This window comes from Grampus griseus (genome assembly GCF_964374135.1).
Source record: "Grampus griseus genome assembly, chromosome: 1".
Lineage (NCBI taxonomy): Eukaryota > Metazoa > Chordata > Mammalia > Artiodactyla > Delphinidae > Grampus > Grampus griseus.
In genome coordinates this window covers 52,534,278-52,549,172 of record NC_139017.1, presented here as the reverse complement: position 1 = coordinate 52,549,172, position 14,895 = coordinate 52,534,278, and the positions used below count along the sequence as shown (strand labels likewise).

Here is a 14,895-nt window from a genome sequence, read left to right as displayed (position 1 = left end):
TACTAGGCCAAATACATTTTTATGGATATGCAGTTTAAGGGATTTATTTTATTTTTTTGGCCACACCATGCAGCATATGGGACCTTTGTTCCCTGACCAGGGATCGAACCTGCGCCCCCTGCATTGGAAGTGCAGAGTCTTAACCACTGGACCACCAGGGAAGGATTTACTTTTTTAAATTATACTGCCCCTGTACGTTTCACAGATATTCACAAGAAGCAAGTTTTAGCCTTAGTGGAATAGCAAACCCATATTTTACATGCTTTGGGTGCTTGATGATTTCAACTTCTGTTCTTACACTAGGAATCCACATGCTTGAACTTAAATTATAATAAAACGTTCAAATCATATGTCTATCATCTTCCTTGGATACTTCTTCATTCAGATAATCAAATTTTAAATTTTTCTACCAAAATGAAAAGTTAGTTTTATACCTCTTGCCAAGTAAAACAAACTGCTATTCATGAAAGAAACAATACCACTCAAATTAGTTCCAGTATTTAATGTAGATCTAATATGATATCTAGTATTATAAGGCATATTCTATTAAATATTGTGATTATAACAGTTGAATTAATGTTTATTATTTTAAGTAAAATGCAATAATATTTATGATAACTCTTTTATACAATTTAATTTTAAATAATTATATTAGGAAATAAACTGACAACTAATAGGAATTTTAATAGATAACCACTAGAAAGAATGAACGGTTAATAATTTGGTGGCAAAATTGCCATTAGCAGTACCATAGCCAAAAAATATCTTCTACTTCCACCAACCTAAGTTGAAAAGTAACATCTATATAGTTTCAGAGTTGTACAGTATAGAACACACAGTCTAACAGCTGACACTGCTAAGAGATATATTGATAATGTGAAACTTAAAATTTAACAAGAAAAATTTTGATAATAATGAATACCTTTATTATAAAATTTCATATGTATTCTTACATCCCAGAAATTTATTCTGTGATGACAGTTTTTGACTTCAGCCTTACTTGGCTTTGTATGAAAATTGCTCAGCATTCACCTAAAATATATATTTGGTCCACCTCTTAGTTATCGTGATCATCCTAACTATTGGAGGACAGTAGTATTGCCTGGCACCTTACCAACTTAAAAAAAATATATAAACAAAAGTGTTAAAGAAAAAGAGGAATTTAAAACTAGGAACCCGGTGATTAGGATGACAAGAAATACCTGAAGCCTTTTTTTTCCATCTAAGTCATCAGTGGTACTGTCCATTAATTAAGTGAATACACTTGTCAGAAGTAACCACAACCTGTGGAGCTAGATAGGTTCAGCTGTAACTTTTGTAATAATTTGCCTACTTGCCCTTCAAAAACACGCACCAATGAAGTTCTCTGTCAATAGATGCTACAGATACAATGAATAAGCCACAGTCTTGCTCCTCAAGAGTTCATGGTTAAAGCAGGAGATGTTTAAAGAAATAATTATGACCAAATAAGACATTATTATTTTGTGGTTGAAACAAAATTGAATTAAATTCTGCTATTTGTTTTTTGTAGTAAACCATTTCAGTTTTTAGGAGAAATTCTTTAATAGTGCATTTTTTTCCTACTGAAAAATTTTATCTAAACAAAAAGATACGATGTAAAAGATGTAAGCGAAAGATGTAATTTTAATGCTCAACCACCTGTCATTAGTGCCACAGTAATTATAGCCACAAAACTCTTTGGAAGCTGAAGTCTGGTTGCTTACCTAAATTCTAGTAATACTTAGATAAAGAATTTGTGAAATTTGAACTTTTCCAGTTTTTGCCATTGCCAATGACGATTGGTAATCCAAACAGAGATGTCTTAATATATGTAATAAATTGATTTTTATTGATTATCGTGTACAGTAGTTCTGAACAGGTACTTTTAATGTTTTCTCTGACCCAAACAAAGGCCCCAAAATTCTCTTCTTATAAGCTAAATGTACTGCTATCTGAGTGCCAAGGAAGTGCCTTCATAAGCTTACATAAAAATAATTGACTTTGTTTGCAATAGGAATATGATGAAGAATGGGCTAAGAAAATTCAGAGTGAAAAGTTTCGTTGGCATAACTCTCAGTGGCTGGAGATGGTAGAGAGTCGTCAGATGGATGAGAGTGAGCAGTACTTGTATGGTGATGATCGAATTGAGCCATACATCCATGAAGGAGACATTCTCGAGAGACCTGACCTTTTCTACAGCTCAGGTAAAATGATAACCAAAGCAAAAATAAGTCTGTGTGTGTGATATAAGTAGGGATTTTTGTCTGCCAACCTTGCTCATTCTCAAGCTTTGTAAGCACTTCTTTTAGTATATAAATGGCCTTCTGCTAATGATTTTAGACATAACATCAGTACACACACCAAGCAAACCTATTAACTCACCATTATTTTTTTCCAAGTTAGTCTTTGATGTGATCCCCATTAAAAAGGCTGTGTTTGATGTGATCCCCATTAAAAAGGCTGTGACCAGGAAAATTAATTGCTCTTAGTTTATTATTTTCTAGAATGTGTAACTTAAAATGACATCTTCAAGATTTCTGACTTCTGTTTGAAAATGTGATATTTTTCTCTATTCTGCATTTATTTAAATGTATAATTTACTAATTTATGTTTTCTTTTCCTGTGTGTTTCATTTTAACAGTCTCATTTTGCCATGGTTTTGCTTTATTTTCGAACTAGTAACCCCTGTTTGGTTCTCTGGTTGGGAAGATTTAGACACTTTATAGCAATAGTTTTTTCATTCTAAACTCTTGCTAGTATTTTCAAGGCAAAATTTAATTTTTACATAGATCTTACATACCCTTGTTGATTCTGCCATCCTGCCTTTTTCCAGGGATTTTGGTAAGTTTTTGCATATTCTCCCTTTTAATGTGTTGCACTGTTACCAGTATTAATTACTTCATTGAAGTAATTACTTCAATTAATTACTTCATTGAAGTCATTTAGTTGAAGAGACAAAAGAAGGGATTTCTAACTAAGATCTGTAGCAGGTTGCAAATAAAAAGCATTTAAAGTAATTGTATCTGAATTAATGGCTCACCTTTTTTTCCTACTATGTATTCATTCATATATTTTTCATAATTGTATGCTGTGCATATTGCCCATAAGGCTGCATTATTTTTATATTTGATATAGATACTTGAATCCTGGAAAATTGGTACTTTACTTTGAAAATTAAATAGATTTCTTCCTAACTGAACTTTACAGTAGTTATGAAATACTGCTTTGAGTTTCAAACCAGATGGAGTAGATGATTAATTTCAACCAACCAGAATTTCTTAATTTAATAATGGCAAGCAGCTGTTCCTTACCTAGTCAGATATTCATGAAGTAAAATGATGTAAAATATATATGATGTGAATTTTTTGATAATAGAAATCAGAATTTCTTGGAATCAGGTTTCTTGCTTTGAAAATTGATAGATAGCTACTTTTCAGTGTGAATCAATGAGCAGTTTCCAAAAACGAATAAAACTTGTAACCACCTCAGTATTTAACTTTGTTGTTTTAATACAATTAGAATTTCAGAACAGATTTCTAAAAAATTATACCACTTTTCCAAAATTAATTCATTTAAGTTGACCCCTTAAAATGAAAATCATAACATTTTTCTGTGAGATACAATTAAAATGTACAACCTATGCTTTTGTGAGAAATCTGAATTGTACACATTTTTATATATCTAAATTTAGAAACAGCCACAGCTGATGGAAAAATAAATAAATCTAAGCATTCGAGGGGTGAAATGTTATCTTTAGATAGCCTCATGGTTGTTTTTTTATACCTATAGCCTGATGATATGGTACACACTTGACAGCAGAGATTACATTGCTATGAGTTTAAAGATAAAATTCTCATATCAAGCCACCTGTACTTTTTTAGTTTATTATTTTACCTACTTTATTTTTCATGAATAGTTCATCAACTAAGTGAGTCTCTGTGGTGTTTTTGATATGTGTCATGGAAATCTCAACAATGCTAGTCTCTTGTCTTTTACTGTGTGCAGTTGTATCTTCAGAAACATCAGATAAATTTGTAACACTGCAGATTTGTTGGGATGCTTTAGCAATCTTACTTAAGTCTCTGGCTCTCCATGAAACTTTAGGCAGCTTCTGATAAAAGCAACTGTAGTAGTTTTTCAACCACAGAGTTTAAGCTAAATGGCCAGTGATACCCTGGTCTTATCTTTTATTTAAAAATGAAATAGCATTTGCTACTTCCTGATCATTAGTATTGCCCTCTATGCTTTCCAACTGTTAGACATGTCAAAATGTATCTGTTTCTTTCTTGCTATTATTTTAAAAAAAGGACCCTCATTCTGTTATCTGAAATAGGAATCTACTTATACATCTCCTTATAGTTACATTATTTTTTTTTCTTAGTCTAAAATAATTGTGATTGCAGTTACTGACTAATTTCCTTTTCTATCATGAAAATGATGCTGTTTGCTGTAGTACTTTTTACCCACAGAGGAAGTATATTGTAATTTATAAAGCTGTATTGCTACTACACATTTCTAAATTATTTATTACTTTTTTGCTGTTGTTCTTCATTCATTGTGATGAATCTTATCCTTAGCATTTATTATGTAACTATATTACAGAATATGAAACTTAAAATGGTTTATTTCTGTCTCAGGATCATTGTAAAACCATAATTTTCATTTACCTATGTGTTTATGTGATGTATCTTATCAGGTGTAGCCAAATAAGTTATGATTTATCTATTTTAGTCATTTCTTTTTCTCATTTTCTTCACTCTTTATATCTGTTTCCTCCCACACAGTCATGATTTCACTTTTAGCTAGTTCACCAAAGAGCCTAATACTACGTTTTCATTTGACTTTTAGAAATAAAGTTTACTTCAGTAACAATATATAAGAAGATACTGAGTTTTTGTATTTGTTTACTTTTATTTATTCAATATGTATAAGCCAGTTTTTTTAACTGAGTTTCAGAAATCAGAAAGTTGATAAATTATCTATGCTGGCAGTAAATTTGCTTTGATTTCATTCTTGTTCCAATACATACCCCATTTTACTCATAACCACATTTATCATCATTACTTAGAGCACCTCAAGAAGGTGTGTTATATAACTATGGTCTAAAAGGTTTCATGTAATTTAATAACCTAAATGTATATAATGCTCTACAATTTACAAAGTGCTCTGGTGTATATCCTCTCTGTCTTCTATTTGTTCTCTGGGCATTTAAATGTTACATGAAATTCTTTGATTCCTTGTTGCTGTCTTTGAAACAGTAAGGTTAGAGTAGGAGCTTAAGAAGGACACTCCTAGATTTATCTGAATACATGATTACAACCAAAAATACATGATTCCTTTTCAGTATTTCTATAAAAATTAATTTTGGTTACAGAATGCTGAGAAACAGTTAATTCCAAAGAAGTTGAAGTACTTGAGTTGATGATTTAAGATATAATTTAACTTCTATACTTCATTATAGTGAAGAATGATTGCTCATATTACAGAGTTACCTAAATTTTGTCAAGTCATTAAAGGGCAGTGTAGAAGCTGTAGTTTACCAAATGATTAGGATTATTAAAAATTAAGTTCAGAAATATAAGTTTACTCTTTATTCACATAATATCAGGCTTATTGTATTACTAAACTTACTGTATTCTAGGTTTACAAAATTTCTTAAACTAGTTGTATTCTGGGTTTATAAAATTTCTGGCTGAATCTTTAAATTCAAATTTTTTCTGGTTTCATCTCTATTTGATGAGATCCCCGTTTGTAGTTCCCTGTATTCCATTTATCCTTCTTACTCATTTTTCCCTTTGAAGACAATGAGAGCTTTGAATCAAAATGAAGATGTTGAGAATTTGACAACAGTTTTTCATTTAAGTTCTTCCTCATCTGATTCACTTCACTAGATCGTGTTTCATGTAATATTAACTTTTAATGTATAATTCAGGTATGTTTATTTGGTTGTATTTATATGAGTGTTATATTTCTGAGTGTTAGAATCTTTTATGCTGCTGGCATGCTGAATATCTTTGTATTCATTTTCAAAGTGTGGTATACATTTTATTTTGGCATTACTTAGCTTTGTTCCTCTAAAATTGGCAGATTTCTTAACTCCTGATCCTAAATTATTTGGTTTTAATTTAACAGAGAAACTTGTTGATTTTTGTGGTCTTCACCTTGTTAATTTTAGCCAAACTTTCACAGTCTTAGATCCATAGAAAATTAATTTTTTTAGCCGCTTAACTCTCAATCTGTGGTGTCTTGGCATTCCCATAATTTCATTTTTTATAACTTTTTTTGTGTTTAGCTGGACTTTTGGTTTATAGAATTTTTAACTTTTAGAGGACACAGAAACTGGACTAAATATTACATACTTTTTAGCTACCTCTTAAGTATTTTAAATTTACTAAAGTAATAAGGTAAATACCAGAGGTATTAACAATTCAACAATTAAATAATAATGCAAGTCTTTAGTATATGGTATGTAACAAATGGATATATGTAACAAATGAGTAGTACAGTACAGGAGTCTTATGGAAATACCAATTATTTTTACCTATTCATTTCCCAACTCTATTAATTTTTACCATCTATTCGATTTTTAATACCCTTACTCCTAAACAGATTTTATCATTTAATTCCCAGCTGTCTATCAATACTCAAATCAGTTACACCTCTGCCTCCCTCCCTTCCCAAGTAGGATTTTCTAACCTCTACAGAACACAGTAATCCTTCTGTAGCTTTTTCAGCCTCCAGCGTTCATTTAGTAGGTATATCCCTTCCTGTTGTGTATCATTTATTAATGAAATGTATTATTTAATTGCATCTTAAGTGTCTATTTGTATTTCACTTAACCTGAAATTCCTGAAAACAGAAATGATGTATTCTAAGTTTTTCCACAGGACCTAGCAAAGTATTATTGCATGTGGTAGGTGTAAAATGATTGTCTGGTGACTGAATAATTTGCTTACTGTGTGCCAAATTTATAAACTATGTTGTGGATACCACCTAGCCAACAAGTGACCTAGAGGTCACTTACCAACCCAGAGTACTTTCAGAAAAGGAAACTTTAAAAGGCTTCAGAGCTTTTCAAATAGTAATTACAAAAGCCATATACTAAAATATATTTGTTCTATGCATAAAACCGCCCTGAGGCCATCACTTGGATCTTTTTTCCTCAGATTCTTCTTATTCTTAACTTACTCATAATTCTATCAAAAATAGGTCATCTGGATTCTTAGATTGGAGCGAATGAGAAAGTAGTATCACTCTAAAATCAGCAAGAAGTAATAATAAAGACTTAGATTTAGGAAAAGGAGCACTTTATAAGCAAAGAAAAAGTACTCAAAAAGCATAGTAGTGTAGCCACATAGCATAGGTAGTCAAATATATCTAATAACCTAGGGCGTTACTACATAATAATTGATGTTTATAATGAAGACTGAGTTATCAAGAAGTTTTAAAATTATATTCAGTATACTTTTTAAAAACACAGGAAATATAAAATGTATTTTCAAGGATTTCTAACCCAAGTTTGTGTGTTTGTTTTAAGGTTTGACACTTAAAGTGTCAAGCATTGCTTATATAAAAATTCACTTATTTGAAATGTATAATTCCCTAATCATACTACGCAGATGAAGCTGTCTGGGTATAAAATGTCGGACATACTAGAGTGTTGGTCTTTACCGAAACCATGCTATTTAATGTCTCTTCTATTTCCTTACTCATTCTGTTTCTTAGCCTGGAAGGTTTATTGTCCCTCCCTATCCTACCTCATCCCTTAACTTTTGTTGTCTTCTCCACAAAACTGGAAGCCCCTTGAAGGCAGAGATTTTCTTATTCATCTCTCTAATAAAATAGTACTACGACATAGTAGATGCTCAATAAATGTCCAATCATTGTAAAAGAACACTTAAGTATGTATGGTCTTCTGTTCATACTCCCAGAGAGAATTGAATATCATGCTAACATTTTTCTTCCGGATTAAATATACAGGTTATTTTCTATTGTGTTACTTGATAGAACAGTTTCCTTTTTATTCCCTGCAAAGATGTTTCACTAGTTACTATTTTCTTTCATCCTAGATGGATTAGTTGCCTCTGAAGGAGCTATGAGTCCAGATTTCTTCAATGATTATCACCTTCAAAATGGAGATGTAGCTGGGCAGCATTCATTTCCTGGCAGGTAAACAGTCTTCCAAGAAAAATCTAATATATGCTGTTCCCCTTGTTTTTGAAAAGCTAAAATTTTCTTCACTTCCCATTTTTCTTTTTCCATTAAAGAGTAAAAAAAAAAAAGAATCCTGAATATTTTCAAGAACATACTCATTTGATTTTAAATTAACTTATGAAGTCACATTTTGTATGTAAAAAAATGAAGATCACAGTTCTAAAAAAAAATGTGTGTGTGTGTGTATATATATATATATATATATATATATATGGTGTGTGTGTGTGTGTGTGTGTGTGTGTATATGCTTCCTCACTTTGGAAAATACAGGCTGTCTATTGAAATAGACAGTACTTTTGCCAAATTAATGACCCAGATTGTTTCGTAAGTGTTTTCCAAAGCCAATAAAATATAAAATAAGAACACAATACATGTATTTTTTTTAAACTTTGTTCTTTTTTTTTTTTTAACATCTTTATTGGAGTATACTTGCTTTACAATGGTGTCTTAGTTTCTGCTTTATAACAAAGTGAATCAGCTATACATACACATATATCCCCATATCTCCTCCCTCGTGCGTCACCCTCCCTATCCCACCCCTCTAGGTGGTCACAAAGCACCGAGCTGATCTCCCAGTGCTATGCAGCTGCTTCCCACTAGCTATTTAGTCTACATTTGGTAGTGTACATATGTCCATGCCACTCTCTCAGTTCGTCCCAGCTTACCCTTCCCCCTCCCCGTGTCCTCAAGTCCATTCTGTAGTACGTCTGCATCTTTATTCCTGTCCTGCCCCTAGGTTCTTGAGAACCTTTTTTTTTTCTTCTTTTTTTAGATTCCATATATATGTCTTAGCATACAGTATTTGTTTTTCTCTTTCTGATTTACTTCACTCTGTATGACAGACTCTAGGTCCATCCACCTCACTGCAAATAACTCAATTTCATTTCCTTTTATGGCTGAGTAATATTCCATTGTATATATGTGCCACATCTTCTTTATGCATGCATCTGTCAATGGACACTTAGGTTGCTTCCATGTCCTGGCTATTGTAAATAGTGCTGCAATGAACATTGTGGTACATGACTCTTTTTGAATTATGGTTTTCTCAGGGTATATGCCCAGTAGTGGGATTGCTGGGTCATATGGTAGTTCTATTTTTAGTTTTCTAAGGAACCTCCATACTGTTCTCCATAGTGGCTGTATCAATTTACATTCCCATCAACAGTGCAAGAGGGTTCCCTTTTCTCTACACCCTCTTCAGCATTTATTGTTACAATACATGTATTTTAACAATTATTCAGACATCACCGTTTTAAAAAGTTGATGCTTAGGGCTTCCCTGGTGGCGCAGTGATTGAGAGTCCACCTGCCGATGCAGGGGACACGGGTTCGTGCCCCGGTCCGGGAAGATCCCACATGCCGCGGAGCGGCTGGGCCCGTGAGCCATGGCCGCTGAGCCCGTGAGCAGTGGCCGCTGAGCCTGCGGCCATGAGCCTGTGCTCCGCAATGGGAGAGGCCACAACAGTGAGAGGCCCACGTACCGCAAAAAAAAAAAAAGTTGATGCTTTGATTAAATTAAAGACTTTTCCTCCCTGCATGGCATTCAAATAAAATACTTAAGGGAAAAAACCTAACATGCCAGCATTGTTGTACAATTATAGTAATGTTTCCCTCAACAGATATCCTGCTTCATTACTGGTCTCATAGATTTTTTAAGTCTTGCCAGAAAGTGTAAATAATAGTTTTCCCTTCATATCATTGCTAGAGGTGTAATATTTTAATTTAGGATGACTATTGAAATTTCACATTAAAATGGTCCAGTGAATAGATGTAGTCTTTTTGCCCTTAAGACTAGTTTTTTCTTTAGATTATTGATTTAATTTTCTCTTCTAAAATTATAATTTTATTAACATAAATATTTATGTTTGGAGGATGTGTTTAAGAATACAATTGTGACCAATGTGTTACAACTCTTGAATCATCGCTTGTAGTAAGCCATTTCAATTCAATAGTAATAATTATTGCAACCATTATCAATTATGTATAATTTATTTTGCAAATATTTATTATGTTTATTTTAACTTACTTAGCAAGATTTTTATAATGTCTATTTTCATAGACATTTTAAAAATGAAAAATCAAGGTTCTAATAATTTAAGTAACCAACTCACACATGTAGGATGATAGAGAAAAAAATTTGAACTTAGGTCTATATGTCTTATGATCTTTCCAGTATAACACGGTACCTAATTTTGAAGGAAACGTAGCATATTATAGTGACTTTTAAGTGTTTTTTTGTTTTGTTTTGCCACAACCCATATTAAGAAATACCTTTCATATTGCAACCCAGTGCACACATACATATTTATATATATACATATATGTATATGTGTTATATATATACACACACATATATATAAAACAAAAAATTCTTAAAACAGTAATTACTCTTACTATCTGTAATGCACAATGATATATTCTGCTTTAGTCTATTCAATTTTATTTTTAAAATTCAGATTGCAGCCCACTATATTGATTTCACAACCCACTGTTGGTCGTGACAAAATTTAAAAGCATAGTGGAAAAATACAGGGGTATTTTATGAAATGCAATAACCTTATATGTAGTTCAGTAGTCTTTAGTGAACTTAAATAATAACACTTTAGAAATAGTTTCATTGGTGTACTGGATTGTCATGATGAGAAACGACTTGCCTTAGGAAAAAAAATTAAACATGGTTAAATACCAGAAGCATATGGCTTTTGATTACTTCTGATGTCTCTGTCTGTGTTAGCTATAATTATTTAAATAGAGATTCTCTTTAATTATTATAACTATTATACTCCATCATGTGACAATTCACTGTACAAATGTTTTCTGAAACATAATTAGAAAGGGAAGAAGTTATTTCATTATATAATCCTAATGTTTATATTGAAAATTTTTGCTGATAGCATTTAAAAGATTAATTTTTCTGCCATTTATGTTTCACTATGAACAAAACATTGTTTTGTGTGATACTAACCATGCGTTACTTATTTGAGAAAGACATGATTTTTTTCTATAGTTATGTGATTTTAAAGAACCTGAACATTTTCATTAAAATTGAATATCCAAAGGAATGAACTTGAGCTCAACTCAGCAAAATCTTTCATTTCTGGTTTTCAAAAATGGTCATTTTATAAAACAATAAAGATGTTTAGAGAGATGGCTATACTCAAAGATTAAGTTATGTACTGTGTCCAAAGATTTCAGGATTTTATTCCTCAGTTCTGTTAACAAGTTGTTTTTTAAAAGACTGGGAAAGTTCTCTTACCTTTGTGCCTTTAGTTCCTTTTCAAGAATAAAAATATATAAGTAGCTTTTTTCACATCATAAAAAACACATCACAGCTATGTTGGTTTAAAGGATTAGTTAATAAAACTTCATGTAGACTATATATTTTTTCAAATCAAGAGTGATATACTTATTTATTATAATCATTTTGAATTGAGAATTGTTTGCCCTTTCAAAAGAACTTCCCTTGAGAAAGCTAAGTCTTTCATCTCTTGTCTTTTGTAATTTTTCAGGCCTTAAATCATGTAACTGTATCATTTTCTCTTTGTATTTCCAGAAGAAATAATTTACTATGAATTTCCTCAGTTTTTTTCTGAGTAACAGATCAAATAAAAAGGGACTCTAAATTTTATCAGCAGATATACAGAGAAAGCTTACAGTATAACCAAAAATTCATAGTTGTTCTTTGCTACATTTTTTATTGACCTTCTCTAGAATCATTTACTCTTTCTTTTATGAATCATTTTTGTTGTTAGGATTGTCTTCTAATAGGATTTCTTTGTTCTTCTTTGATAGCAACAAACCATGGACCTTAACTCTGGCTTATTTTTTTTAATTCTACAAAGATTTAAGTATTTTAAATTGTTCCATAATTATTCACATATTTTGGCATGATAATTTTGATGCATAATGTCCCAGATGTGAAATTTTAAACAAATGGCTACCTTTAGGCTTCTGATATCCAATAGGTAAATTTAAAACCTATTAGACTAAATAACATTGACTTAAAATGATGCTTTTGAAATATTTCATTTTAATTGATTTTAAGCAAAATGGGAATATTTTTGAAAAATGTAGACAGAAGGTGTTGAACTCTTATTCTTCATCTTTACTGTGAATATAAGAATAAGCAGACTTACTGAACAACATGAAGAATTTGGGTTAATTATGAAAGAATAATGCCTTGATTGAATTTTGAATATTGAAAAAGCTGATTTTAAAAACAGGAAATGTTATCTATTTTGAGGTGGTTTTTTTTAACATCTTTATTGGAGCATAATTGCTTTACAATGGTGTGTTAGTTTCTGCTTTATAACAAAGTTAATCAGTTATACATATACATATGTTCCCATATCTCTTCCCTCTTGCGTCTCCCTCCCTTCCACCCTCCCTATCCCACCCCTCTATGTGGTCACAAAACACCGAGCTGATCTCCCTGTGCTATGCGGCTGCTTCCCACTAGCTATCTATTTTACATTTGGTAGTGTATATACATCCATGCCACTCTCTCACTTTGTCACAGCTTACCCTTTCCCTTCCCCATATCCTCAAGTCCATTCTCTAGTAGGTCTGTGTCTTTATTCCCATCTTACCCCTAGGTTCTTCACGACCGTTTTTTTTTTTCCTTAGATTCCATATATATGTGTTAGCATACGGTATTTGTTTTTCTCTTTCTGACTTCACTCTGTATGACAGACTCTAGGTTCATCCACCTCACTACAAATAACTCAATTTTGTTTCTTTTTATAGCTGAGTAATATTCCATTGTATATATGTGCCACATCTTCTTTATCCAATCATCTGTTGATGGACACTTAGGTTGCTTCCATGTCCTGGCTACTGTAAATAGAGCTGCAATGAACATACTGGTACATGACTCTTTTTGAATTATGGTTTTCTCAGGGTATATGCCCAGTAGTGGGATTGCTGGGTCGTATGGTAGTTTTTTTTTTCTTTAAATCAGGAAAATTGTCCAGATGACTTAGAAATTCTTTCCCTGTTCTTCATCATATGTCTTTGATTAACAAGCAGTGTCAAGTTAATTGGAATAGTAATAATATTTTTAAAATGTATAAAATGTGAATTTTTATAATTACCATTGTTTCTAATGATCTGAGAACATGAAACAGCATACCAGTGCCAAGTGGCATGCTATTCAACCAGTAATCGTGACTTTTCAGTCTTTGTGGATTTTTAACATGTCAGTTTCAGTGGGTTCAGATAAAGTAGATGATCCCAAGTTTCTGCAAGGTAAAGAACAAATTTGTAATTTGTGTAAGAGTTTTTTTTTTTTAATTGTTCACAGAAAAATTCTTCAATTTCTTCCTAAAATAACCATGTTTAGTAATGGGACAAGTCTGTTAAAATGGGGTAACTGAGTCAAATTTAGAGTATTGTTTAAACAGTTCAAATTGTATATTTCTTAAAATCCAAGTCGGGGGGGTCCTTCTTAATCTGAACGTCTGCATTTTTGTAATATAGCAGGGCAGTTTAATTGGAAACAGTGAAAACTGTTAAACTCATCCATCCTATTCTACGAGGGAGACTGGATGTTTGATAAAATACATACTGGCAGTTGGACAAGCGAATCCTGGGTTTTAGACATGTGTCACTATCAGTTTGAACCTCTTGGCACCAGAATTTCCCAACATTTTGAGGTAATGCAAAGTGTATTAGGGCTCCAAGGCATTAGCTATAGAGTTGACATTGCCAGAGGGTCAGATGTAAATCTTCCCCTCCCAAAACCTGAACTGGCGTTAGAAAGTAAAGTGGAACTTGCTATTGAAGCTAATTAAAAATAATAGGAGTAAGACTAGCCTTTTTTCCCCTTATATACAATGTATCCATACCATATTTTTGGACAGTTTTTTTTTTATTATAACTCTTACTTTTCAAGACTAACAAGAACCTCATGTTGAGTATTTTTAAACTGCTTCCAGCTTTTACAAATCAGTTTTTGTTGCAGTAAAAATGGTCCATTTTTCTTTTATAAGAATCCAATTTTCATAAACTGGAAAAAAATTTCAGAGACTGCTTAGGTTTCCTTGGGGCTTTGAAAAATATTTTTCAGAGGGCCTGAAGATCTTCTCTGTGGTTGGCACAGTGATGTCATCTACTGACCATTTCACTAGAGTCAGAGATGAACTAGATGTGTGCATTATTGAGCCATCTGAATCTTACACTTTCATTTTCTGTGTATATGCCTGCCTCTTTTTTTTTCTTTCTTAGAGTACTTGGTGATTAACTTTTCTGTTCATTATATGTATTATATATTTCACATATACACCTTTTATTCTGTTCTCTCTAATATATTTTCTTTGAAACATTAAATCACAGTTGAAACATCAGTTGCACTTTTTAAAATTTTACTGACCAGAACTAACACATTATTTTCTTAATATATGAGAAATAATCTTTTATCCAAAATTTTAAATGTGTAATTTTTCCTAAGACAGGGACTCTACCTGTAAAAATTAGACTTATTTCTTTGCTATAGGCCACCTTCATTAAACTCAGGCATTTAGTTAACTCAGTTATTTCACTTGAGAAAAGCAACCTTAAAATTAAATATTGCCTGTCTAAAAGGCATTGTGTAGTATTTACTGACCTTTTTTATTATTCCTAGAACTATATATTAGGGTATTATTTCAAAGCAGTTATTCAAAAGATAAATCAAATTATTGTC

The 14,895-nt window shown here is 31.9% G+C and overlaps 1 protein-coding gene across 3 annotated transcripts in view; it reads left to right on the top strand.

Annotated features, from left to right (window-relative positions):
- KIFAP3 (kinesin associated protein 3) overlaps window positions 1-14,895 on the top strand; it is a 149,067-nt gene that overhangs the window by 110,474 nt on the left and 23,698 nt on the right. For all 3 annotated transcript variants that reach the window (XM_082658295.1, XM_082658294.1, XM_082658296.1), the window contains exons 18-19: window positions 2,015-2,204; window positions 8,070-8,169. In XM_082658295.1, coding sequence (XP_082514421.1) covers window positions 2,015-2,204; window positions 8,070-8,169 — 290 coding nt within the window. The remainder of the gene's footprint in view (window positions 1-2,014; window positions 2,205-8,069; window positions 8,170-14,895) is intronic.